Raw genomic sequence first — 24,940 nt, forward strand, 5'->3', positions numbered from 1 at the left:
GCCCCAGTAATAATTGTTTATTTCTTTTCCCTTTGTTTCAGTTCTTAGATTCATAGCAATTTTTAACCTTTGTTTTGCTTATTGAATAACCAAAAAATTATCTGTAAGATTTATGATAAGGATGTTGGTTTCTCTCTAAGGCTATTGACTTTTTACTATCTTTTCCAAACCATGAGAACTGTTAATGTTTGCTTTCTGGGGTAGAATGTGACTTAGGGGTGTTCAATCCGGATTTCAGTTCGATTTTTTAGTTTTTTGGTATTTTGGTTTTTTAAAAAATAGCTATCATATTAAAACCAGATTTATTTTGGTTTGGTTCGGTATATATACCAATATTTGTAAGAATTATGATAAGGATGTTGGTTTCTCTCTAAGACTATTGACTTTTTACTATCTTTTTCAAACCATGAGAACTGTTAATGTTTGCATTCTTGGGTAGAATGTGACTTAGGGGTGTTCAATCCGGATTTCAGTTCGATTTTTTGGTTTTTTGGTATTTTGGTTTATAAAAAAATAGCTATCATATTAAAACCAGATTTATTTTGGTTTGGTTCGGTACATATACCATCGATTTTTGGTTATTCAATTTTATATCAAAACCATAAATATAATTATTTTTATAACATTTTGTAAAATTTACTTTATATGATTAGACATCGGTTTATTAAAACATAAAGATATATAAGTATTTAAAATATAATATTTATTTTATTTTATTATTTAAAATAATTAGCAAACATAAGTTAATAATAATATTTTTGTAAACTAAAAATAAGAAATTAGTAATATGGTAATATTTTTAAATAGCTAAATTAGCACGCATTTTTAAAAGTTGTGTTTTATTTGATTTGATAAAAATGAAAATATAAATTTTCACTTAAATTAAAAAAAAATTACTAAAGTCAACATTTTAAATATGAAGATTCTATAAATGAGATAAATTATGTATATATTATTAATTATATTATATCATTTACATATATTTATACTTGTATTTTAATTAATCGTTTTATTCGGTTTAATCGGTTTAATCGGTTTATATACCAAATTACATCAATATACTGCAGTTTCTTAAAAATAATCGGTATTACCAAACCCAAATCAGTTTCTCTATTTCGAAATTGATATTCACCAGATTTCAGTTCAGTTTTAACTGGCTCTCTAAATGTGAGAATTTGTGATTGACGTTTATCACTTCAATATCGTTTCTTAGTTCTTTGAAGGTCTCAGCCACTGGAAACATGTTTTGTGTGGGAATCAGAAATCCATCAAGAGATACTTGAAATTAATTTTACCCCGTTTTCTTTTGATATTTTGTTTGCTAAAACTTTCGACATTTTTTTGAAGGAAAAACATCTTCCAGATGACTCAATACAATTTGCTGAAAATAGTTTGTTTTCTAAAAAAGTTAATCGCCCACCATAAAAAATAGAAGACTTAAACTTACCTTTAGACAATGTCGACTTATAAGTTTGTTTTCCAACGTATCCGTAACTATATCAATACATTATATATAAACAAAGGATTAAAGAATGATTAATATTTTTCATATAAAGCTTTTCTCAATTACTACTAAAAAAATCTGGAATGTTTGATATACGTTACTTAGAAGAAACCTATTGATATACGGGGTATCAATAGTAGAGGAGATCAATTGGTTTTCAGAAAGATGATTGATTGTATAAAACTTCACACGACCACTGGGGAATTAAAACGCATTGACAGTGACAATTGGTGCACATGAGGTAAAATCAGATTTCATTTTTACATTTTGAGTAGTTTGTGTTCAAATAACTGTTTATTTTGATTCCAACGTTCCTGAAAAACCAGGCTCAAGCTTTCACCAAATAAATAAAACACAAAGCGAAAAGCTAAGGAGAGAGACCTCTACAAGAGGAACGTTCTGTCTTTGTTGATAGGCAGTGATCATCAACACAAACGAACAACAATACTCTCTATACATAGATCATGGGGAGCGATTTCAGAGCTTCTTACTCAGTCTTCGCCGCTTGAACTGGAATCGATGTGTTGTTCTCCATGTACCTCAGATTTATCGGCAAATCTACAGCCTTTGAGTTTTATGGCTTTGAAGAAAAGAAACACAGATTAATATCTGAGGAAGCAAAAGCCACGACCAAGTTCTTTATGTCCTGATCTGAAACATCAGATATCCTATGTAAATTATATCTCTTTGATAACCTGAAGACCATTAAATTGCTTTTGTGTTGTGTTAATAAATTCTTGAAGATTACTGATGCGTCATTGATGATTACCTCAAGAAGAGTTAAGCCAACGAAGTAAAGTCTTAAAAAGTTATGAATCATGTTGACATCTCTTAAGAAACCTGTTTATTATGAAAAGTAATTTTTTTTATGATAGGAACTGAATGATAAGAAGAGATTGGCAACAAGTGGAGCAGGCTTTGCTAGGGCATTCACTGTCCAGTTCGGAAGCTGCAAGTTCAGTGAGAATTTCATTGGATGTCAGGATCTTGCCAAACAAAAAGTTCTTTACAGATAATCTTTTCTTTCTCTCTTTGGGAGATCGTTAGATGAAGAGATTATCATGTCCTTTGTTTTGTATATGCATAAAGTTAGGTACCACTAATCTCAGAATATTTGGCGTTAGAATGCGAAGGCAAAGACAAGTACAAGTGTGGTTCCAATGTTTTCTGGAAATGGTGAACATGTCTTGTTTGTTGTTCTAATCCATTCTTATATAAACTCAACAATAAATCTATCTATTTGTTTCTGAGGAAGGTAAAGACGTCGAATAAAATAAGTGACTCCACTGTCACCCAAAAGAGAGAAGATTACCAAGTTTGGGGATAATGATGAATGGAATGCTGCACAAGTACCAAAGAGTAAACACATCGATTAATAAATTTTCATTCTCCTGTCCGGCTGCAAAATGAAAACGCAAAGAACATTTGAACTAACCTCTTGTAAAGTAATAAGAAACAGACATCAATGTACAAACTATATACTCTCGTTTTCAGAGAGAGAGGTTGTTTCCATAACAGAAAAAAATTCCACGGTTAGAGATGGAGAACATATATAGGACAACAACATTGAATGAAAGTAAGAACAATGATGAAGGGCAGTGATAAAAAACAATTTATGAATTTGTTAAGAATTTTATTTTCAAAGGTTGTGTCTTAAATTTATACGAAACTAAAATTTTACCATTAGATTGCATAACAAAGCAAGGTAAGTCCTATTTCAAGCAGACTAGTAATGAAGATATTTTCTTTCTGAGAAAAGAGTGACGAAGAGATCTGAGTGGATAGACTTACGAGCCATCAAGCCATTCAGAATCAAGGAAGTTGCTGCCACCTTTAACGGCCGGGATCCAAGATTTTTTGGACTGAGAAGCCGCAGACGCGACAATCAGAGTTTTCCGGCCAACTCTTACAGCTCCTGTTTCAAGCCGCTCCGAAACAGGGCGGCACTCCTCTTGCCTCCAGCGAGGAACGAAGAACCTAGCCCACTGAGAACAGATCCGGAGTCTCTCTCTTAATATGGATGGGTATACAGTTTAGAAAGGTACCTTTTAGAGATGAGTGGTTTTGAACCACGATTATACAGAGTTATAAACTCTAAAATCTGGATTAGATGCGTTAACAGAAGATATTTATCTTCTGAAATTGAGGACAGCAAACACCGTAAAGACAGGTATAGTAGCGATCTTAAAGGAAAATATATCTTCCTTTACAAGTGAATCATAATAATAAAGAATCATTCGAACGTTCACGACTTGGCAAAGTGTTTTTTATCAGATCAAATTGTTAAAGAAACCTAAATTCGTGAACACATGTTGGTTTTAGAGTTACATCATCGACACCGTTATGACTTCACACGAAAACATAAATCTAGACCAACAGAGACTGCAATCTGTAATTTTAAATGACCAAATCAATAGAACTTAAATATCGGACTGGTTCAAATGACAATTTACATGGATTCTTCTCAACGAAAAATCAGTCCGTATAAGAGAACAATCGGAAGGAAGAGAATAGCAAAGAGGATGACATTTATAATTTTTTCAAGAGGTGCCATTGTTATTTGAAGGAATGGGTTCGTTCGGGGAAGACAAAAGACTTCATTTGCTTTAATAAAAGATGACATCATCATTTTAAAGGAAACTAAATTTTGTCCGCTAGATTGCATAATTAAAACAAGCTTGACCATTAGATACAATTTTTTTTTTCCTATAAAAAAGTGATGAGTTCAGCAGTTACAAAAAACAGTTTGCTATTATATATTTTTCAAGAGATGCCATTGTTATTTGAAGGAATGGGTTCGTTCGGGGAAGACAAAAGACGTCATTTGCTTTAGTAAAAGATGACATCATCATTTTAAAGGAAACTAAATCTTGTCCGCTAGATTGCATAATTAAAACAAGCTTGACCATTAGATACAATTTTTTTTTCCTATAAAAAAGTGATGACTTCAGCAGTTACAAAAAACAGTTTGCTATTATATATAGATATTTGTTAGAAAGATTTACACTAGTTTTCGAGTTTATTATTTTACTCTGAGACAGTTTCAACTACCAGAACACTTTCTCTCATTTCAACACATTCTTTCTTCTTTCCCGCATATGAAAATTCATTACTATCATTTTCTATTATCTCTCTTTAAAATCTAACAAAAATACAAAAACAAATTATGTAGCCATAAATCAATCACTTTTTCTCTTTCTCTTTCCTTATCTCTTAAATTTTTTTCTTTCTTTCTCATACAATTTTTTTTTGTAAAACAAATCATGCTCAGAAAAAGATGAAGATTATAATGAAGATGAAAAACACATGACGATGGAGTTCGATTTTGTAACCCTTAGTCGGCCTCATATAGAACCAGTAGAAGAATAAAATAAGGAAAGAGAAGATGACAGAGTTGATGATGAAGACGGCGCCGACAGTAAGAACAAAGACGACGACGGCAAGGATGACGAAGGTGAATGTGAGGTATGATTCTGAGATAATAAGTTTGTATGGAATCATCAGCATCAACGATTGGAATCCTCGACTCATTTTCCACCGTGGATTTAACCATCGTTCCGGTGATGGATAGATAACTCCGATGAACTCGGTTTGTCTATATGGCTGCTTCCTTATAAATTCAATGAAGTGGTTATGACGGAACTGAAATCTACTGAGTTCTTGTCTTCTGATTAAAATTTCAACGAAGCGGTTATGACTGAACTGAACAACAACTCTGGTTGTCATCGTTGAAGGTGTAAAGATTTGTAATTTTTGAATGCACATACCCGTCTTTGTGAATTACACAGACCATTGTTTGGTTTGTAATCAGTGTACATGTAGATTTTTTAAACTGATGTACACGTGGACAGTCAAACATTGTGTACACATGGATAGTCAAAAGTTGTAAGGGAAATTTAAGAAGGATTATTATCAAAGATTTTATATTTATCTTACCTCTCTTAATGTGTTTTCACTGATCAACATATATACTGCTGCAAAATAGTATTCCACATGTACACATAATTTTCAGTATCCACATGTACATTTATGTGTACAAGAGAGTAAAAGATGGACAGTGATTTGGCGTTGCAATGAATGTTGCATTTTAATGTTTTACATATATAATGACAAATACCATCGACTTGTATTTTATTAAGTTATTTGCAATTATTACACCATAAATAAATATGATTGAATCAAGTCTTAAAGACTAAACTTCAGTGTGCATGTGTACATCAAAGTGCAGGTGTACATGTGGACACCCACGAGTACATGTACATGTAAAACACTTCCAAACAAAGAATGCGAGTGTTTATTTTACTTGGACAATGCTTCTCCTCTAAAACTTATCAAACTAAAACAAACCAAATCTTCTTACTAAGCCAGCTTCAATGTTGTATATCTCTCATACAGAATGGGTACCCGTTTTTTGGTCGATGCGCCACAGCCATCAGATGCAACATTTGATATTTTTTATACATGGCTTTCACAATAAAAAAATCATAAGAATATTACTTAGTACAAGACATTCCTGTTGGACACAATTTTAGTCAATACCGAAATGGGCCACAATCAAAGGCATGAGCCGAGACAAGCTGAGGCCCACAAAGAGAATTCGAGCTCGAGAAGGAGTCGCGGAGGTCGCAGAGATCGCGTAACAAGAAGCTGAGATCACGGAGCAACCATGGGGATCTCAGAATCGACTTACTATAAAGGAAGGAGAAGAAACACGGAAGAGGACACGGTGAAAACCCTAGAGAGAGCTACACATTCACATCGATCTTGTTGTCTTCCCACTTTTAGATTCTCCTTTTATCGATCTCGTTTGTATCATTCGATCTAGCTCAATTTATTGTATTCAATCCCAGTTATCAATAAAGTCCATTTTTGCCTACCAGAAACTATTTAACATTGTTGTGTTCTAAAGATATCGTTGCCCTCATCATTTGTCTTCCCTAGATCAAACCCCGATCACTATCAAATAATTTGTGTAGATTTTAGGTCCTACATTTTGGCGCCGACTGTGAGGAAGATAAACGAAAAACATCTTTGCTAAGAAACCGATCTAAGTTTCCTAAGCGCGACTATGGATCCCAACCAAACATCAGGAACAACTCCTTCGGGAATCAACGACATCGATCCTATCGCATCCAACTCAGGAGCCGGAGTAACCCCGATTGGATTAACGGGAGCCAATGATGCGACCGAAACAGCCCCGACGCAATGAATCCCTCCGATCGGGACTTCGAATCAAGATCGATCTCTTCCGATCAACCAGACGACAATCCCGGAACGAACTGGAGCTCGAGTTTGGAACCGTCCTGGGGACAGACCACCCTCCGACGATCCGACTCGATCCCAATCCAGACCGATTTTGCCGACTCCTCTAGCCCAAACCCGAGGAGAACTACCCGAACTCCGAGGAATGATGACAACTCTAATCGACCAGATTCGAAGTCAAAGGGTCACCAATCAAGCCCTTACTAACAGACTGGATCAAGCTGAAAGGGAACTCGCAGAGTATCGAGCTGCAAACGTTCGAGAAAGAAACCGAACACCCCTCGATCCGTTAAGGACGACATCCAATGTACAAAGTACAGGACTGTTCGGCACTCCAGGAATCGATCCCAAGTGCCCGATCCGGACGATACACGGGAAAAAATTCGCATCAACCCCCGTCGCAGGGCATCGCGCACAGAAGTTTAAGCTACAGTGGATTGGAAAAAATCGAAACCGAACTCCAACGACCACGAAGCACCCTGACCCAATTCCATAATGGGTCAACAGAGAGGCAGGGGGAGCCAAGGACACGAACCTCACCACCAAACCATTCCATCCCCGAGAATTGAACTCCATCTGCAACGAGGACCTTCCATCAGGCGGGGCTCGACAACCTTACGGAACAAACTGGAAGACACGATCTTCGTGGTCCCATCAATATCGACCCCCAAAGGGAAAATTTGGGAATCCCGAGCGAAACCGGAACCTTCCAGAATTATATTGAAAGGAACGACGCCAAGCTCAAAAGAATACACGCGATCGTACACATGGGGACGAGCTCTACTCCCGACATCGACATGGTCATCGAGGAAACAAGAAGGACCCCGTTTACAAACAGAATCGCCAGTGTAAGACTACATCACATCGGGAAACTAAAATTCCCCGAATACGCCGGAAGCACAGACCCAAAAGCCCATGTGCGAGCCTTCCGTCTAGCAATATCAAGGGCACACCTCACCGACGACGAAAAAGAAGCAGGGTACTGCCGTTTTTTCACCGAAAACCTCACTGGAGCCGCACTGGAATGGTTCACCGGACTAGAAGAAAACTCTATCGACAACTTCACCCAGGTTGTGTCTACGTTCTTAAAACAATACACAGTCTTCATAGAGACAAAAGTTAACGAGGCAGACCTTTGGAATCTCAAACAAGCACCCTACGAACCTCTAAGAACATACATAAACAAGTTCCGAGAAATCAAGGCCAAAATTTCGCTTCCAAACGAGGTTGTCGCCCTAGCAGCATTGAAGAACAATGTTTCGTTCTCATCCAAGTTTAGGGAAGAACTCGCGGTTCAAACAGCGTTAAAAGAACAGTATAGCGCAAATAAGAATAATGCAATCAAAAAGCCGGCAACTCCTAAAGAACAAGCCACCAAGGGGCAACACTCCTACTCAATAAATAATTCGCCGCAGAAATCGTCGACATACGACCTCAGCAAATACTGTGCCTTCCACGAACGCAAGGGCCATTCAACCGAGGAATGCCGAGCCACACTTCGCAATCAAAACGAAAATAAGAAAACTAACGAAGAAGCCGGAGAAGAAGAAGAGGAGCCAGTGACTCCGAAATCCAACCGAAAAGCCAAAGTCCCGATGAACAAAAGAGGTATGGAGATCGAGCATGAATCACCAAGCTCTCCACCCCCGACTCTGAAGAAAAGAGTCGACATGATTTCATGGGGACAGAACAGCAACACAACCGACGAATTTAAGAGCCAAACCGAAGGAAAAATTCGGTTAGAGATCTCGGTGGCGATCCACAAAATAGAGAAACCCGACGAGGACACTCCTCCTCCCCAGGTCACGAAGTACAACCCAAACAAAAGACCTCCTAGCCCGAAATTCCTCAACTTCAAGCAAAAGAACAAAATGACCAAAATTCGCGAGCTCCTGGAGAAACCGATTCAATCGCAATCTGTCTGGGGGCAGAGACATTACCGACCAGCACCGATAAAGAGGTGGAATCTCCCGGCCCACAACGAGGGCAAAAAATGGATCGACTTCATTTACGGAGGCTCTAAGTTCTGCAACTCAGTCAACTCAATCAAAGCATACCAAAGGAGAGCAAAAAACAACGTAGGAATTAGAGAACCCTTGGCAGGTCCTGATCACGAAATCACATTCAAAGAAAACGAAACCGCAGACCTCGATAAACCACACGACGACACTCTCGTGATACGAATCGACGTCGGTGGTTGCGAACTATCCCGAGTAATGATCGACACCAGAAGCTCGGCCGACGTCCTCTTCTACGAAGTGTTTAAGAAAATGGGATTCACTAAAGCACTCGTAAAGCAAGAGCGAACCCCCCTCACTGGCTTCGCAGGAGAGACCACCTACTCTCTCGGATCGATCGAGCTCGCGGTAATCGCTGGAGAAGTCAGAAAATAGTAGAATTCATTGTGACAGACCGTCCAGCCCCATTCAACGCAATCCTTGGTAGACATTGGCTATACAGCATGAAGGCAGTTCCTTCGACATATCACCAATGCCTGAAATTTTCAACGTCGAAGGGAGTCGAAACTATCAGAGGAAACCAGAGGAACTCAAGGACATGCTACCTCGCAAGCTTTAAAGACCTCGAACAACACCCTTAATCACACAACCAAAGTCGACGACATACGTACCTACGTACACGAACAATCGAACAACCGACCCTTTTCCCTGGGAAAATAATTGAACTACGTTATGACTTGATCCCTTGAGGAGGGTACGTAGGCAACTCGCAACACGAGTTCAGTCTCCCCCCCCCCCACCTACAGAACTCAAAACGGGTGTATCGCAGCATCTGAGGAGCAGCAACTCGACAATATCAAATACTGTTTTTTTCATAAAATATGTAACGAAACAGAATCCAACTTCTTAATGAATACAGTTCTTAGACATTCGAACACATCAGATTTCTCGTGTCAGAAAATCGCATAACTTCACAGTTGACCAAAAACCAGGACCCTGATCAAGTCCTCGGTCGCGGCCAACTCCGCCAACAAGCGCGGCAAAACTAACTAACAAAATATTTTGTTACATCTAAACTGTCGATAAAAATATCTATAACAAAGCGACACATGACCCCAAAAAGTCGGCCTCGCACAAAACATAAAGTGACGACAAACGAATCGGGACCCACGATCCTTTCTTTATTAAATAAATATAATAATAAAGCGACAAAAGCAGAGAGGAAAACAAAAGAAATCTCTAAATCTATTCCTCGATGCCAAATTCACCGTCCTCAAACTGGTCATCCGAGCACTTCGCCGCGCCATCCATCGCAGAAGGAACGTTAGCAAAGAAATACTCTGGCAGATCCTCCGAAATCTGGGGCAGGTCAAGCTTCCCGATAGAGAAATCCGAGGTCGCCATCACATCGACTTCGGACCCGAGCTCGATCTCCTCCGCTCGAAGCCGCAACCACCCATCCAAAGCCAGGAGATTGTTGTCCATAATCTCCTTCAAGAGATCTATATTGGCCACAACTTCCCGAAGACGAGCCTCACAATCAGTCGCAGCCTTCTTCCTTTCCCATTTCTCCTTCAGAGAAACCAGCACTTCTAGATAACTATCCGCCATAATCTTCTTGGCATCATAGGTCGCACGGCGAAGATCATCAGAGAACTTGTTGGCAGAAGATTCAACCTTCGCCTCAAAAATCAAAACTTGCTCAAGGGCCTATCTCCTTTCGTTACTCACAACCCGCAGACGAGCTTCAACCGTAGCAGCCTGATTCCCTAGCTTTTCGGCGGCAGCAAGTTGAGCAGCTTTGGCACGTTCCCGATCTTGAGCCATCTTCAAACCAAGCTTCAGCTCGCGAATGAGCTTCTTTATTTCTTTGGGTTCGTCAGAGCGCGGGACATCATGTAGGTGTTTCTCTAGAGTCGCAGCGAACTCATTATTTGCTTCCATTGCCTGAAACACGACAAATTAATACGGACAAAACGAACCAAAATTCAACGAAAATCATATTTCAAAAAGAACCACCTTGGCATGGGCCACATCCATTTTTACGTAGGCCTCGCGTTCCGTCATATTACGCAGAGAAGGAAGCGGACATCCAACGGGCTTGAAGTGCCTCACCAGATGAGCAACACTATCCAGATCTTTGGTAATAGGGCAATCCTTCGAATGTGAGAATTGCCAATGAAACGGCTTGGCAACAGCCGCATCACCCAGGACAACAAGACGACGGTCCGAACCATTCATTTTAGCCTTCTTCGGAGGACGATCATGCCCATCCGAACCCGTCGGGCTGCTCGACTTAACACATGCAACAGATGTTTCACCCTCGGGATCTTTGGTCCCTTGGGATGAAGGCCGCATAATTCGGGTCTCCTCGCGAAGAACTTCCGTGAGCGCGTCGCTCAAGTCTCCGGATCGAATATGTTCTGCATTGGCAACACCAGTTCGAGTTCGCACCCTATCAGAATCGCGAAAGTTAGATCTTCTTGAAGTCATGTTTCTTTAGAAAGAACAAGACCGACTGAAATACTATGATGAATCCTAGAACAAAGCCAAAGGCTTTATAAAGATCGAGACCTCGCAATATCCCAACAACCCAAACAAAAGAATCTCGAAAACTAAGGAAACAAGGATATTCCGAAATTTTGTATTTATCCATTGAAAGATATTCAAAATATCGAGATAAAAAGATCTCCAAACACCGAAAGATATTAAAAAAAAAAAAGCTAACTAGAGGCGGAATCATCGGGGATAGACGACCCCCCGACTTGATCCACTGAATCAACTGAAACTTGAGGAAGATCGAGTTCAGATACCGACCAATCAGAAACAATGGCCAAGGCGAGAAGATCCGCACAATCTCTTTCCATTTCCTTTAACCGAGCAAGTTCCGCATCCACAGTCAAACCTCCATCCTTGAGCTCGATCAGGAGATCGATATTCGCGACCACTTCCTGTAACAGAATCTCGGCAGATATTTCATTCTTCTTACTCGCCCATCTATCCTTCAAGAATTCAAGAACCTCCCGATGCTTGGCCACAATTTCGCGACGAGCAATACGAGAAGCGCGGCGAACATCCCGATCTCTCTCAACCTCAAGAGCCGTAATTCTTGCCCTTTGAGCGACCATCTGGGATTCGAGAGCCTTATTTTCCAGGTGAATTCTCTTCCAGTCTTCAGTTAAAGCTTTTCGATCCTTTCAGCATCCTCCTTCCCTTCTCGCTTGGTGGCTTCAAGCTCCTTCGAAAGCCTCTCGATCTCAGAACCAATGCTTTCGATTTCTTTATCATTCTGGGAAGCCGCGACATGATCTTCCATCGTCACGACATATTCATTGAAAGCCTCCATCACCTGAGAAGAAATCAAGATAAACAAGTACTACAAAACAACTTCTCAGAATAAAGTAAACGATAAACAAACCTTAGAGCTCACCACAACAACCTTGGCATATGCTTCCCTCTCGACTGATGAAGCAAGAGAAGGGAGACGGCAACCCACGGACATCATACGACCAGCGAAGGAAATTAGATCGCTTTGAGCCGCAAACGAAGAACCATCTCCCTTGGGAACAAACCTAGGACGAGATGGACCAGGCGATGATCGACGTCGCTTACGAGTCACCACCACGGTCTCGTCATCCGAGCCAGGACTCAACGAAATGGGGGGTCGATTCTCTTCTGAAACACCTTCATCATCGGAATCATGAATCGAGATTAAGGGAGACTTTCCTGAAGCTCAACCTTTCGAGGCAGACCCGGAAGTTCGGAACGACGATCTCCTCACAAACTGTCTATTTAACCGATCCGAAGACTGGGCATGGGCTGAAGGAGTCCCCGCGACCTCTCGGGAATGCCCGGCCTCATCTTCAGACATCACAATTAAAGGAGCTTTGCCAGTTCTCACTGGCAAGGCAAAAACAGTCTGGATCCGAGTTCGGTCAAAAGTGGACCAATTCGAACGACCTCTCCTAAGGACCCTCATCAGACCGCGGATCTCATCCGACATTGGAGAACTTCCAGAAGAAGCTATATCAAACAAAAATAAACAAAAATTTTAGTCTTCGATCCCGAAAACCCTAGACACGTAGGCAAAACAAAAACTAACTGATATTCTCAGCCAAACGCCGGGAGAGCCGGGAGAAATCAAAGTCACCCATGGATGCTCGATCCAACCGGAAAACAAAGAATTGCTCGCGCCACTTCACGTCACGATAAGGGACATCCTCTATGAAGTGGCGACCAGGACGCGGAGATACGAGGAAAGTCCCAGGGGTCTGATTGTTCCGCTTCACCCGAACGAACTGGCGAAACTCTCTAAGACCAAAAGCAAGACCCTCTTCCCTAGCCTTAACCAAAAAGGCGACAAGATGCCTGAGAAACTTCGGGAGAAGCTGAGTAAGCGATAACCCAACCTCCGCCAGGACCTCGAGTATCGTTTCCTAGATCGGGAATATAAGACCGCATGAGTGAAAAAAGGAGAGATAGGCTCCGTAGTAGCCCTCCCTCACGGTTTCAGGAGTCTCATGCGTACTAGCCAACTCAAGGACGACGGAACGGTCAACCCCATAGACTTTGTAAAGGTCCTCGAGATCATCAGCTGTAGTAGTTGGGTGAGGAAAATTAAGAGATGAACACATCTTGAGCTCGAAGAATAGAAAGATTCAGAGCAAGGGAGAAAGAGATTTGAAATAAGAAGTGGAGGTGAGGTTAAAAGAAAAACCCCTACGTATATATAAGCCACCTTAACGGCTCTATCGTCGCTATCGAGAAAAGCAATTATGACCTAGTCTATGCCCTAGCGGCAGCTAAAGTAGCCGTTACCAATTAAAGTAATAATAATAAAAAAACGCGCCAACGAACGGTACTTTTCGAAAACGATCATTAAAACCGAATCTGAACGATGTCGATTATCTAACCACAAGATCCGGACCGAAGGATAACTGCCCCCTTTTCCTTTTCGATCAAATCAAAAAAAGGTTGGGGGACAAATGTTGGACCCAATTTTGGTCAATACCAAAATGAGCCATGATCAAAGGCATGGGCCGAGACAGGCTGAGGCCCACAACGAGAATTCGAGCTCGAGAAGGAGTCGCGGAGGTCGCAGAGATCGCGTAACAAGAAGCTGAGATCGCGGAGCTACCACGGGGATCTCGGAGTCGACTTACTATAAAGGAAGGAGAAGAAACACGGAAGAGGACACGTTGAAAACCCTAGAGAGAGCTACACATTCACATCGATCTTGTTGTCTTCCCACTTTTAGAATCTCCTTTTATCGATCTCGTTTGTATCATTCGATCTAGCTCAATTCATTGTATTTGATCCCAATTATCAATAAAGTCCATTTTTGCCTACCGGAAACTATTTAACATCGTTGTGTTCTAAAGATATCGTTGCTCTCATCATTTGTCTTCCCTAGATCAAACTCCGATCACTATCAAATACTTTGTGCAGATTTTAGGTTCTACAATTCCCACCAAATATCGTTCACATGGACAACTGAGACGTCCACATGGACAACTTACACGAGGCGTACACATGAATAGCTTCTTGTCTTTGACTCCATGCCAAGACTTGTCCACATTCTGGAGTTGTCCGTACAAGAACAAAAAAAATAGAACAACAAATAATTCAATGAAGACAAATCGTTAAAACCAACATTTCCAACAAAACAAATACATCATATAACAATATAACATAAAAAACAGAACCTTATGTTCCTCTAGGATCCATACAGAACTGAATTAGCTTTGTAAGTCATTTCAAAATACTAGATTCAAAAATTATATATACTTTGTGAATCATCCAAAGCTAAGTTTCAAAGGTAATACATAGTAAGATGAGTTGATATAATAAATAAAAAAACGAATCTAAAGGAAGCAAGCTGCATTTTTTTGAATCAGAGATCACTGATATGTCCATGGCGGAGATCATATTTAACCCATCTAACTTTGAGATCAACTTTTCAAAAAGAAACCAAATTTATGATTGAGATCAACTTTATGATTGAAATTCAGTATTAAGCATGAGAAAGCAAATATATTAAATGTAATCTTACCTCGCCAAGATGCCGTCAATTTAGTTCCAATCTCTCCGGATTTACATCATCTAGCTTCATCTGCGGCTGAGGCGGAGATTGAGCAGGAGGTGGAGATACATCGGGTTTCGTAACCACTTTCTCTTTGCCTTAATTTGTACCTATGGCTACAGCTCGTTTTTATGATATCTCTCTGGTGGTTATTCTTGTGGAGGATGAAGATAGAGGTGGAGAAGAATAAGATAGACCAACGAATCAGGACTTTGATTCAGAAAAACCCACCATCGGAACATGAGAGAGGTGTATGCACGCTTGGATTTTTTGTTTCTTTGTTTCAAATCAGTATAATTTGACCCAAAACCACTTTATCGACATAAAAAAGAGAAGAAGAATGTGATGAAAGAGATAAAGAAGAAAAAAACAATTTTATTTATAAAAAAGATATGGCTGTAAATAAAAAAAAGAAAAAAAGAGATATTGTGTTTTTCACACGCCACAAAAGGTGAGTGTTGTTAGGGCTAGTGCTGTAATTTTACTTCCATAAACTACCTCCGTAGTGGATTGTGTCTGATTGTGTAATAATTTATGTCTTTTTATGTTAATAACTCTATTTGTTATTATCTCAGTTGAGTAACCAACCAACCAGAGTGTGCTTTTCTGGTTTAGTTTGTTTGGTAAAACAAAAGAAAACTCCTGCAAAGTCTATATACCTAGTTAGCCCTAATTTCACTTGGGCAACACATTGTTAAGGATATAAATTATTCAATAGCTCTATTTGATATAAACTTTCTCAAAAAAATAACATTTTGTTAAAGAAGATGAATGTCTTCTCAGTTTCATTCAAAAAAGAACGTCTTCTCAGTTCTCTCTGTCAAGAGTATGAAGCTGGTCAATCCACGTGGTGCAGCAGTGTGCTAAACTTTAAGACATGAGGCAACATATGGAAATGCCTAGTCATGTTTGGAAATGGATAGACTTATCGTGTTGTCACGCTATAAAATAAAACAAAAGTACTGATTGATTGTATAATAATCTTTATATAATCGATCGATGAACAACAAGTCAAAGAAGGTTCGACTAGAGAATGAAAAAGTAAAGCCAACAAAGTCATTCATTAACACTTGTAGTAGCCCCAAGAAAACACCGCAACTCTTCCCATACTACTAATGAGCGTTACAACAAGATTTAAAATAAATTTTCGCAAAAAAGATATCGTTATGATATATAATTACTGTTCCAATGCAACAAGAGACGATTATTCTTTACTTACGTCTCTCTGATGTCTCCTTCAACATTACTGCTTCTTCTCCTTCTCCTTTTGCCGGCGATAATCACCGTAGCAACCTTCCGGCCACACACTACCGGCGAGAAATCCGATCAGGGTTGTCAAGTATTTATTGTTCCTCCTTCAGGTCCATCAACAAGACATAATAACTTGCCACAGAGAACTCAACTTTCCTATGGAAACCTGCCCTGACATTATCACCGACTAGGTCGCCTGAGTTAATTAGAGATGAAGCAGTGATGTGCAGAGCCGTGCTTATCCCTTATTAAAAAAAAGGCAATGGCCTTAGGCCCCGTAATTTTTAGTTAATATTTAGGGCCCCATTTTATATATAAATGCATTAGTTAGTGTTATATATATTTACATACATACTGTACATAAAAAGTTTGATTGTATATATATTTTTTTTCTAGATTTTGGTTTGGATTTTCTTTTTAGATTTCAATTATAAACATAGTCACTATATCTACCATTTTAGTCTTCAGTGAACATACCGAAATTGTATATAAAAAAATTGCCTGAGGTCCTTGAAAACGTTCGCACGGCACTGGTGATGTGTTCCTTGTAGTGATTTTTTTTTTTTTTGAAGGCTTCTTTGTAGTGATCTTTCCCCGAATATATATATGTTCGGGGAGAAAATGAAGGCATGAACATCGTTTGCCACTTTAATTTTTTTTTACGAAATTTTTTTTTTGACACACCTACACCGTTCAAGTGTTCATTCTTTCATTTTCTCCTTTCACTTTAGTTATTATGAAATTGCATTTTTTTTTTTCTTTTATAAGTCTAATGCAAAGTGTGATATTACCTTTGTGGTATCTTCAACAACATTATGTCTTCTTTGTTGAAGCATAAATGTTATCTTTAGCAAGAAATGTAAAAAAGAGATGGGAATTTTGGGCGTATATTCTTCTCCTTCTTACATTACAATATTTTGAGTTAGACGAACAGATCACTCCTCTAAGCAGCCGTCTTCATCCATTACGAAAAGACCTTCCTCTGAGTGGATATGTGGGGATCCATCCGTACAAAAAAAATGTATAAGACTTTTTGATTTAATCTTTGATATTATATTATTTATAATCGTATTAGATCAAAAGTCTCTAATGATACGCAAAAAAAAAATTGTTCCAAATTACCCCAAGCATATTGTGAAACTTGTAGACTAGTGTTATTATTCAGGTTCAAGAAGCTACGTAAATGTACTTATGCAAGTGGCAGACGACAAAAAAATTGAAACATAGTAAAGGATGTCAAATAGTCGGATAACACACCAACATCAACAACAAAAATAAACATCCAAATTTGTTTTTGATAAAACAAAACAGCTTTGTCCGCTGTTCAAATAATAGATTTGGCTTCGTGACATTAAAAACTTGAAGCTTCAAACTTCGGAAGGAGTCTTTGTTGTCATTTGATCAACGGCATGAACTACGTTCTGAAGCTCCTCCCAAATGGCTTTGTAGACCATCCTTTGTCTGTTCACTGCAGATTGTCCCTCAAAAGCCGATGATACCACATTGATGCTACAAAAAAAAACATTAAGCAATACTGATGTTAATTAACAGAATCATCTAATATGAAAAGTACAAGGTAAGAACAGAAAATCGAATAAGTTCTAACTTAGACATCAACGTTGATGAATGCTACTGGCTGAACTTGAAAGTTCTTTGGATTTTTGTTTTCCACACAATACAGAGCAACGTAATCATCGATGTTCTTACTATAGCTCGGTTTTTCATTTATTGTTCGATGAAACAAGACCAAAAAAAAAGATGCTCAAAACGTGAATCTGGTCTGAATATAACATATACTTCAATAAACATATATATCTACAACATTAATTAAGTGTAATAACGAATGATCCGGAAGATATAATGAGTTAAGCGAGACTACTTACCAAACGTGGCGACCATCTCCAGACATATCCATGACAGAAACAGACTCTGCATTCAATTGTTCTTTGATCTGTACAGCAAAAACGTGTTAATAAACCGAGAAAAGTGGAACTTTAGCCACAAATACAAGAAGTAAAAACAGATGCCTTGTGAGATATGATTCGTCTTTAATGATCTTAACTTAGTGATAAAACCTAATCTTGATTATTCTATCTACTGGGTGAGTGAGTGTAATCACGAACGGGATATTACACTAATCTAACCTATAAACCTCGGCACTAGCTTATGAGTAAGAAGAAAAAGTTTCAACCTTTTGCTCCATGGATTGCATAAGGGTTTGATCAATCGACCCAGCATCGTTGATTTGAGAGGATCTAGTACTCAGATTCCGGCTGCGAATGTCAACAGCACCAAACCCAGAAGCCCTGTATTGGGCTAGAGCTATGAGTATTGGGCTAACTATATGATGTATATTAGGCCTGTTAGGTATGACGGTTATTAGGTCATACGATGATGTATATATACTTTGTATGTGACGTTAAAGACGAGAGGCAAGCATAATCAGTTTATTAACATGGTATCAGAGCTAAAATTCCTGAAACCCTAATATTTTTTTTTTGCTTTCTTCTCCGTGTTCCTTTCATTCTTTTCTTTCTCTTCAAGTCAGAGCTTCTTTTCTGCTCGAGCTTGCTTTCTTACACAGTCCTTTGGTCTCAAAAGATATGAGTATCGAGGCTGTTAATACAAATCGCAGTGGTGATTCTACTGTTATGAACGTTATGACGCCGTACTCGTTGTTCTCGTCTGATAATCCGGGAGCAATGATTACTTCGGTATCATTAACCGGAGAAAATTACAATGAGTGGTCCTCCGAGATGCAAAATGCACTTCGTGCAAAGAAGAAGAAAGGGTTTATAGATGGCACGATAGCCAAACCCGATGCAGCAGGAGCCGATTTGGAGTCTTGGATGTCCGTAAACTCGATGGTTGTGGGCTGGCTCCGAACGTCGATCACACCACGTGTTCGATCCACTGTTTCGTTTATCACCAATGCCCACGACTTGTGGGAGAACTTGAAGAAAAGGTTTTCAGTTGGCAATAGGGTTCGTGTTCATCATCTACGAGCACAACTCGCGGCTTGTCGACAAGGTGGAGATTCTGTTATTGATTATTATGGAAAGATGGCAGCAATGTGGGATGAGCTTTACTCTTATAAGCCGGTTCCTTCGTGTTCATGTGGTGCAGCAGCCACTTTCGCAAGAGAGAGGGAGGAGGAGAAAGTAGATCAATTTGTCATGGGTCTTAATGAATCCCGTTTTGCGACTGTGATTCAGTCTGTTATTGACTCTGACCCTTGTCCTGAGCTGGAGCATGTTTACTCACGTGTTATACGTGAAGAACAGAGGCTGATCACATCAAAAACGCGTGAAGCCACTGACGCAATTGGTTTTGCAACACAGCTTTCCATTCGAGGAGGCGACTCGATTTCTGATTCTCGTGGTGATTCTACAGGAACTCGAAACAGAGATCGACTTCTATGCAGCAACTGTGGACGAGCTGGGCATGAAAAATCTTTCTGCTGGAAGCTTATTGGCTATCCTGATTGGATAATTGAGAGGAATGCTCGTTCTGAAGGAAGAGGTGGTAATCGAGGTGGACGTGGTGGTGGCTCGACGACAGGAAAAGGCCGAGCTGTGGTCAACACAGCCACTGCAACTTCTCCGCATCCCTCTGTGTTTCCAGAATTAACTGCTGAACATTGGAAAGCGATCATCATGATGGCTCAGGAGAAAACAGGGCATGTTACAAAGGACAAGCTTTCGGGTAAGTTTGCTGGCGACATTATTATTGACACGGGCGCTTCCCACCATATGACTGGGGATTTCTCTTTGCTCGTCGACGTGGTGGACACTTCCCCGTGCTTGGTGGGTTTTGCGGATGGAAGCAAAACAATTTCATCCAGCATGGGCGTGTTACACATTACAAATGCGATCTCCTTGCATAATGTTCTTTATGTCCCGGATCTCAATTGTTCTTTGATATCTGTTTCTAAACTTCTGAAGCAATTGAAACATTGTTGTGCGTTGTTTACTGATACTCTTTGTATTGTTCAGGACCGTTTCACGAGGACCCTGATTGGAGCCGGTGAAGAACGGGATGGAGTGTATTATCTAACGGATGTGGCACCGGTTCGAGCAAACAGAGTTGGGACAGTTACTGATCAAGCTTTGTGGCATCAACGGTTGGGACATCCGACGTTTTCAGTGTTTTCGGATTTACCTTTTTCTATTTCAAACTCATCTAGCCCGAGTCCTTGTGACGTATGTTTTCGGGCTAAACAAACAAGAGAAGTTTTTTTTGACAGTTCTAATAAAACACAAGCATGTTTTGATTTGATTCATGTTGACGTATGGGGACCGTATCGAATGCCTTCATCGTGTGGTGCTGTGTATTTTTTAACCATTGTGGATGACTTCTCCAGATCAGTATGGCTTCATCTACTCTTAGAAAAGTCAGAAGTTCGACAAGTATTGCAAAATTTCTGCGCATATACTGAAAAGCAGTTTGGCTTGAGCGTCAAAATTGTGAGAAGTGACAACGGCACTGAGTTCACTTGTCTGAGCTCGTTTTTTAAACAGGAAGGCATCATTCATCAAACATCTTGTGTGGGAACACCGCAACAAAATGGTCGAGTGGAACGTAAGCACAGACATATTCTTAACGTTGCGCGTTCTCTTCTTTTTCAGGCAAGTTTACCTACCAGGTTTTGGGGAGAGGCGATTCTTGCTTCGGCTCATGTTATTAATATTACTCCAACGAAAGTTCTCGATGGGCGTACTCCACACGAGCTCCTTTTTGGTAAGAAACCGAGTTATGACCATTTGAGAGTGTTTGGTTCGGCATGCTATACGCATCTCCGTTCCCGCGACAAGGACAAATTTGGTCCACGGAGTCGTAACTGTGTCTTTATGGGCTATCCTTTTGGGAAGAAAGGATGGAAAGTTTTTGACTTAGACACTGAAGAATTTCTGGTCTCGCGGGATGTGGTTTTTAGAGAAAATGTTTTTCCGTTTCAGAGTATGTTACCTCCGGTTGCTCCAGAAGTTCAACAGAACTTGGTTGATGATGACTGGTTTATTTCACCGAGATCAGATGACAGGGGGAGTTCAGAGGAACTGACCCATCCCTCTCATGATCCTGATGCTGAGACTGCAACTACTACTTCATCTCCTAACCCTGTTTCAGAGACACCAGTAGCCGCAGTTGATTCATCTCTTGCAGTCGATGCTGTTTTGGTTTCCACCTCTGACCAACCACCTACGGATTTAACTCCAGCTCCGACAGTTGATTCTAGCTCAGAAATTATTCCTTTGGGACGAGGTCTTCGAATGAAACAACCACCAAAACAACTGGATGATTATTTGCTTTACAATGTCCACTGCACTGATAATACACTTCCCGTTCTTCTCGAGCTAGAATCAGCGTCTTCGTCTACGGTACCAGGTAACACCCCATACCTTCTTGAACATTACATATCTGACGCCATCTTCTCTAAAGGCCATCAAGCTTTTCTGGCCGCAGTGTTAGCAGGAGTTGAGCCTAAGAGTTATAAAGAAGCTTTGCAGGATAAAGTATGGCGAGAATCAATGGTTGATGAAATAGATGCATTTGAGAAAAATAATACTTTCAGTATCGTCGACTTGCCTGAAGGCAAAGAAGCACTTGGAAATCTTTGGGTTTACAAAATAAAATACAATGCAGATGGTACTACACAGCGACATAAGTCTCGATTAGTAGTTCTCGGAAATCATCAAGTTGCTGGCGAAGATTATTCTGAGACTTTTGCACCAGTGGCTAAGATGAATACAGTCCGCACTCTGCTTAAGATCATCGCAGTAAACAAGTGGGAGGCTTATCAGATGGATGTTCATAATGCTTTCTTACACGGTGATCTCGAGGAAGAAGTCTATATGAAACTTCCCCAAGGATTTCGCCATTCAGATCCAACAAAAGTGTGTCGTCTTCATAAATCTTTATATGGTCTCAAGCAAGCTCCAAGATGCTGGTTTGCTAAGTTATCTACGTCTCTGAAGGAATATGGTTTTACTCAATCGTATAAAGACTATTCTCTCTTCATTTACACAAAAGATGCGATTGAGATGAGGGTTCTGGTGTATGTTGACGATCTGCTGATTTGTGGGAACAATGATGATGCTCTCTCCTCGTTCAAAGGTTATCTAAGCACATGTTTTCACATGAAAGACTTAGGAAAGATAAAATATTTCCTTGGTCTTGAGGTTTCTCGCAGTGACGAAGGGATTTTCTTATCACAACGAAAATATGCTTTGGAGATAATTAAAGAAACCGGCATGCTTGGGTCCAAGCCGGTTAATTTTCCGATGGAACAACGTCATGAGCTTGGCAGGGATAAAAGTCCATTCCTGACGAATCCATCTCGCTATAGACGACTGGTTGGCCGTCTACTCTATCTTCTTATTACTCGACCGGATATTACTTTCTCTGTGCATGCTCTCTCTCAGTTTATGCAGGCGCCACGAGAGGCACACTGGGAGGCAGCTCTACGCGTTGTTCGCTTTCTGAAGTCTTCTCCTGGCCAGGGTGTTATTTTTCAGTCTGATACAGACTTGACCTTGACAGCTTACTGTGATTCAGATTGGAACTCCTGTCCGGTGTCAAGGCGTTCTTTAAGTGCTTATTTTATGCTTCTCGGCGGCTCTCCGGTTTCTTGGAAAACAAAGAAACAAGATACGGTTGCTCGGTCTTCGGCTGAAGCAGAATATCGTTCCATGAGAAATGCTTTGGACGAGATTCTCTGGTTCCTCGAGTTACTAACGGAGATCGGTTTCCCGCAACAAGGGCCTGTACGTTTATTCTGTGACAGTCAGGCAGCTATTTATATTGCAGCAAATCCAGTTTTTCATGAACGAACTAAACACGTGGAATCAGATTGTCATGCTGTTCGAGATGCAGTTTTGAAGGGCACTATCTCTACTTCTCATGTAAGCACACACGATCAACTGGCCGATTTGCTTACCAAGGCCCTTGGTCGTCAACAGTTCGAATATTTAGTGTCCAAGTTGAGCATTCTTAATCTCCATGCTTCAACTTGAGGGGGAGTATTGGGCTAGAGCTATGAGTATTGGGCTAACTATATGATGTATATTAGGCCTGTTAGGTATGACGGTTATTAGGTCATACGATGATGTATATATACTTTGTATGTGACGTTAAAGACGAGAGGCAAGCATAATCAGTTTATTAACACCCTGAAAACTCCGTTGCCGTAAATCAACGACGGCGTGGTAGACTCTCCACGAGACAAAACGGCGCTTACGCATCTCGAACTGGAGCTTCTCACGGCGGGAGATGATAAAAACGAAGTGAAGGATCTCTTTGGAGATTGAAGAAGGAGATGAAGGGTCGCTCTTGTGGTGGAGAGAAGAACGAGTGGACGAGTTGCCATTGCTGAGAGTTGTTTTGAGGGGAAAGTGTTTTAAGGGAGCTTTGTTGTAGTGAGCAAAAATGATTTGGGCCACTCAAAGTTATGGGCTTTGTTGTGTGTATGTGTCTGGAAGCTACGAGGTTGTTTTTTAAAGTCTAATGATGACTTTAAATTATTTTATTTCTCTCTCACATTTTCATTTCTTGGTTGATAAAAGAGAAAACATGAAGCGGGATTAGATGTATTGAGAAAGTAAAAACGTTTGAATAAGTTAGTTCTTGACAAATTTATATAGAAAATATAATAAAAAGTGTACTATACGGCAGTGCATAAATAAATTTGTCTGAATTATATTATCATATCCATATGTGGTCATCTGATTAAGTCGTGTGTTGACATTTTGCTAGCAATGACAACTTTATAGTTAGAAATTAAATATTAAAATAATTATGTGTGTATTTTAGGGTATATACAGTTTGGTAATGCATCACCCTTTTGATTTTCAATAAGATCATATGACATATGGCATTCTGAATATATTTACATGATATATCTTAGTCCGGATGCATATTATGAAACTAGAGAACAGAATATATGTTTCTGTATTATTCATAAACATAAGAAGCATTTTATATATAGAGAATTACACCGTCATATAATAATGTAAAGACTAAAGAAAAAAAATACAAATATGGAAAGAGTACAAATCATAATCTAACACTCCCTCTTGGATGTTATAATCATACATGGATTATAATACGTTTAGATGTTGTCTCATTAAAACCTTACCAGGAAAACACAGTGGGACAAAACCATAGTGAATGAAAAAGAGTACAACACGTATTACTCCCCCTGTTCTAAACAACTCGCGGCTGGCCTCATGAACGGCCAAGATCTTTGAATGGTTTGAAGATGTGGCCGCCATCGTCTGCTTCATGGAACGCCATGATATGACCGTTCCACCATGTGTGAAAACATAGTCTGTCTGTGATCGAGCATTGTGTGGATCCGAAAAATAACATGCATCAGCAAAATCAACTAAACCTTCTTTGTTTTGGTTAGTATAAAATAAACCCAAGTTTTTCGTTCCTTGCAGATAACGAAGAACATGTTTAATCCCGTTCCAGTGCCTTTGGGTTGGACAAGAGCTTAATCTAGACAATAGATTCACGGCAAAACATATATCTAGTCGTGTGACTAGACAGATACATCAAAGCTCATACGGCACTGAGATATGGCACTTCGGGACCAAGGACATCTTTATCGTCCATCTTAGGACGGAACGGATCAGTGTCTAGGCCGAGGGACCTCACGACCATGGGGCTAGATAATGGGTGAGACTCGTCCATGTTGAATCTCTTGAGTACTTTTCTGTATATGTCATTTGATGCACAAGGATTTCATCTCTTATATACTCAAGCTGTAATCCCAAACAAAAGTTTGTTTTTTTTTAAGATCTTTCATCTTGAATTCTTTCTTAAGATATTTTATTGTTTGGGAAATCTCTCCAGAGGTTCCTAGGATATTTAAATCATCAA

At 39.8% G+C, this 24,940-nt stretch overlaps 3 protein-coding genes and 1 long non-coding RNA gene across 5 annotated transcripts; 1 reads left to right on the top strand and 3 right to left on the bottom strand.

Moving 5' to 3' along the window:
• Positions 1-1,740: 1,740 nt before the first annotated feature.
• LOC106316984 lies at positions 1,741-3,832 on the bottom strand. 2 transcript variants are annotated; one of them, XR_001265021.1, is made up of 3 exons: positions 3,296-3,832; positions 2,274-2,344; positions 1,741-2,155 (listed from the first exon to the last, which is right to left on the bottom strand). It is a non-coding gene; the product is annotated as an uncharacterized LOC106316984 (long non-coding RNA). The 2 variants fall into 2 exon arrangements; XR_001265020.1 differs by having other exon boundaries at positions 2,274-2,453.
• Positions 3,833-7,533: 3,701 nt separating this feature from the next.
• On the top strand, positions 7,534-9,159 carry LOC106315203. Its single transcript, XM_013752951.1, has one exon. The coding sequence runs from the start codon at positions 7,534-7,536 to the stop codon at positions 9,157-9,159; it is 1,626 nt and encodes a 541-aa protein (XP_013608405.1).
• Positions 9,160-11,902: 2,743 nt separating this feature from the next.
• On the bottom strand, positions 11,903-13,358 carry LOC106315204. Its single transcript, XM_013752952.1, has 5 exons — positions 13,230-13,358; positions 12,827-13,160; positions 12,463-12,747; positions 12,143-12,408; positions 11,903-12,073 (listed from the first exon to the last, which is right to left on the bottom strand). The coding sequence occupies exons 1-5, from the start codon at positions 13,356-13,358 to the stop codon at positions 11,903-11,905; spliced, it is 1,185 nt and encodes a 394-aa protein (XP_013608406.1).
• Positions 13,359-17,306: 3,948 nt separating this feature from the next.
• LOC106316253 (protein BOLA4, chloroplastic/mitochondrial) lies at positions 17,307-23,484 on the bottom strand. Its single transcript, XM_013754129.1, has 4 exons — positions 23,226-23,484; positions 18,249-18,362; positions 17,941-18,008; positions 17,307-17,566 (listed from the first exon to the last, which is right to left on the bottom strand). Exons 1-4 carry the CDS (start codon positions 23,421-23,423, stop codon positions 17,425-17,427), a joined length of 522 nt encoding a protein of 173 aa, XP_013609583.1. The 5' UTR covers positions 23,424-23,484; the 3' UTR covers positions 17,307-17,424.
• Between the last annotated feature and the right edge of the window lie 1,456 nt (positions 23,485-24,940).

Source organism: Brassica oleracea, chromosome C9 (genome assembly GCF_000695525.1).
Source record: "Brassica oleracea var. oleracea cultivar TO1000 chromosome C9, BOL, whole genome shotgun sequence".
Taxonomy (NCBI): domain Eukaryota; kingdom Viridiplantae; phylum Streptophyta; class Magnoliopsida; order Brassicales; family Brassicaceae; genus Brassica; species Brassica oleracea.

What these genes read in the sequence shown, in the direction of transcription:
- LOC106315204 (XM_013752952.1), bottom strand. Translation starts at nt 13,358, where the DNA reads ATGTGTTCATCTCTTAATTTTCCTCACCCAACTACTACAGCTGATGAT. An exon ending in CGCATGAGACTCCTGAAACC is followed by an intron (nt 13,161 to 13,229) that starts GTGAGGGAGGGC and finishes TTCCCGATCTAG; the next exon opens with GAAACGATACTCGAGGTCCT. An exon ending in TTCCGGGTCTGCCTCGAAAG is followed by an intron (nt 12,409 to 12,462) that starts GTTGAGCTTCAG and finishes CCGATGATGAAG; the next exon opens with GTGTTTCAGAAGAGAATCGA.
- LOC106316253 (XM_013754129.1), bottom strand. Translation starts at nt 23,423, where the DNA reads ATGGCAACTCGTCCACTCGTTCTTCTCTCCACCACAAGAGCGACCCTT. An exon ending in ACGGCAACGGAGTTTTCAGG is followed by an intron (nt 18,363 to 23,225) that starts GTGTTAATAAAC and finishes GCCCAATACAGG; the next exon opens with GCTTCTGGGTTTGGTGCTGT. An exon ending in TGCAATCCATGGAGCAAAAG is followed by an intron (nt 18,009 to 18,248) that starts GTTGAAACTTTT and finishes TTTGCTGTACAG; the next exon opens with ATCAAAGAACAATTGAATGC.
- LOC106315203 (XM_013752951.1), top strand. Translation starts at nt 7,534, where the DNA reads ATGGGGACGAGCTCTACTCCCGACATCGACATGGTCATCGAGGAAACA.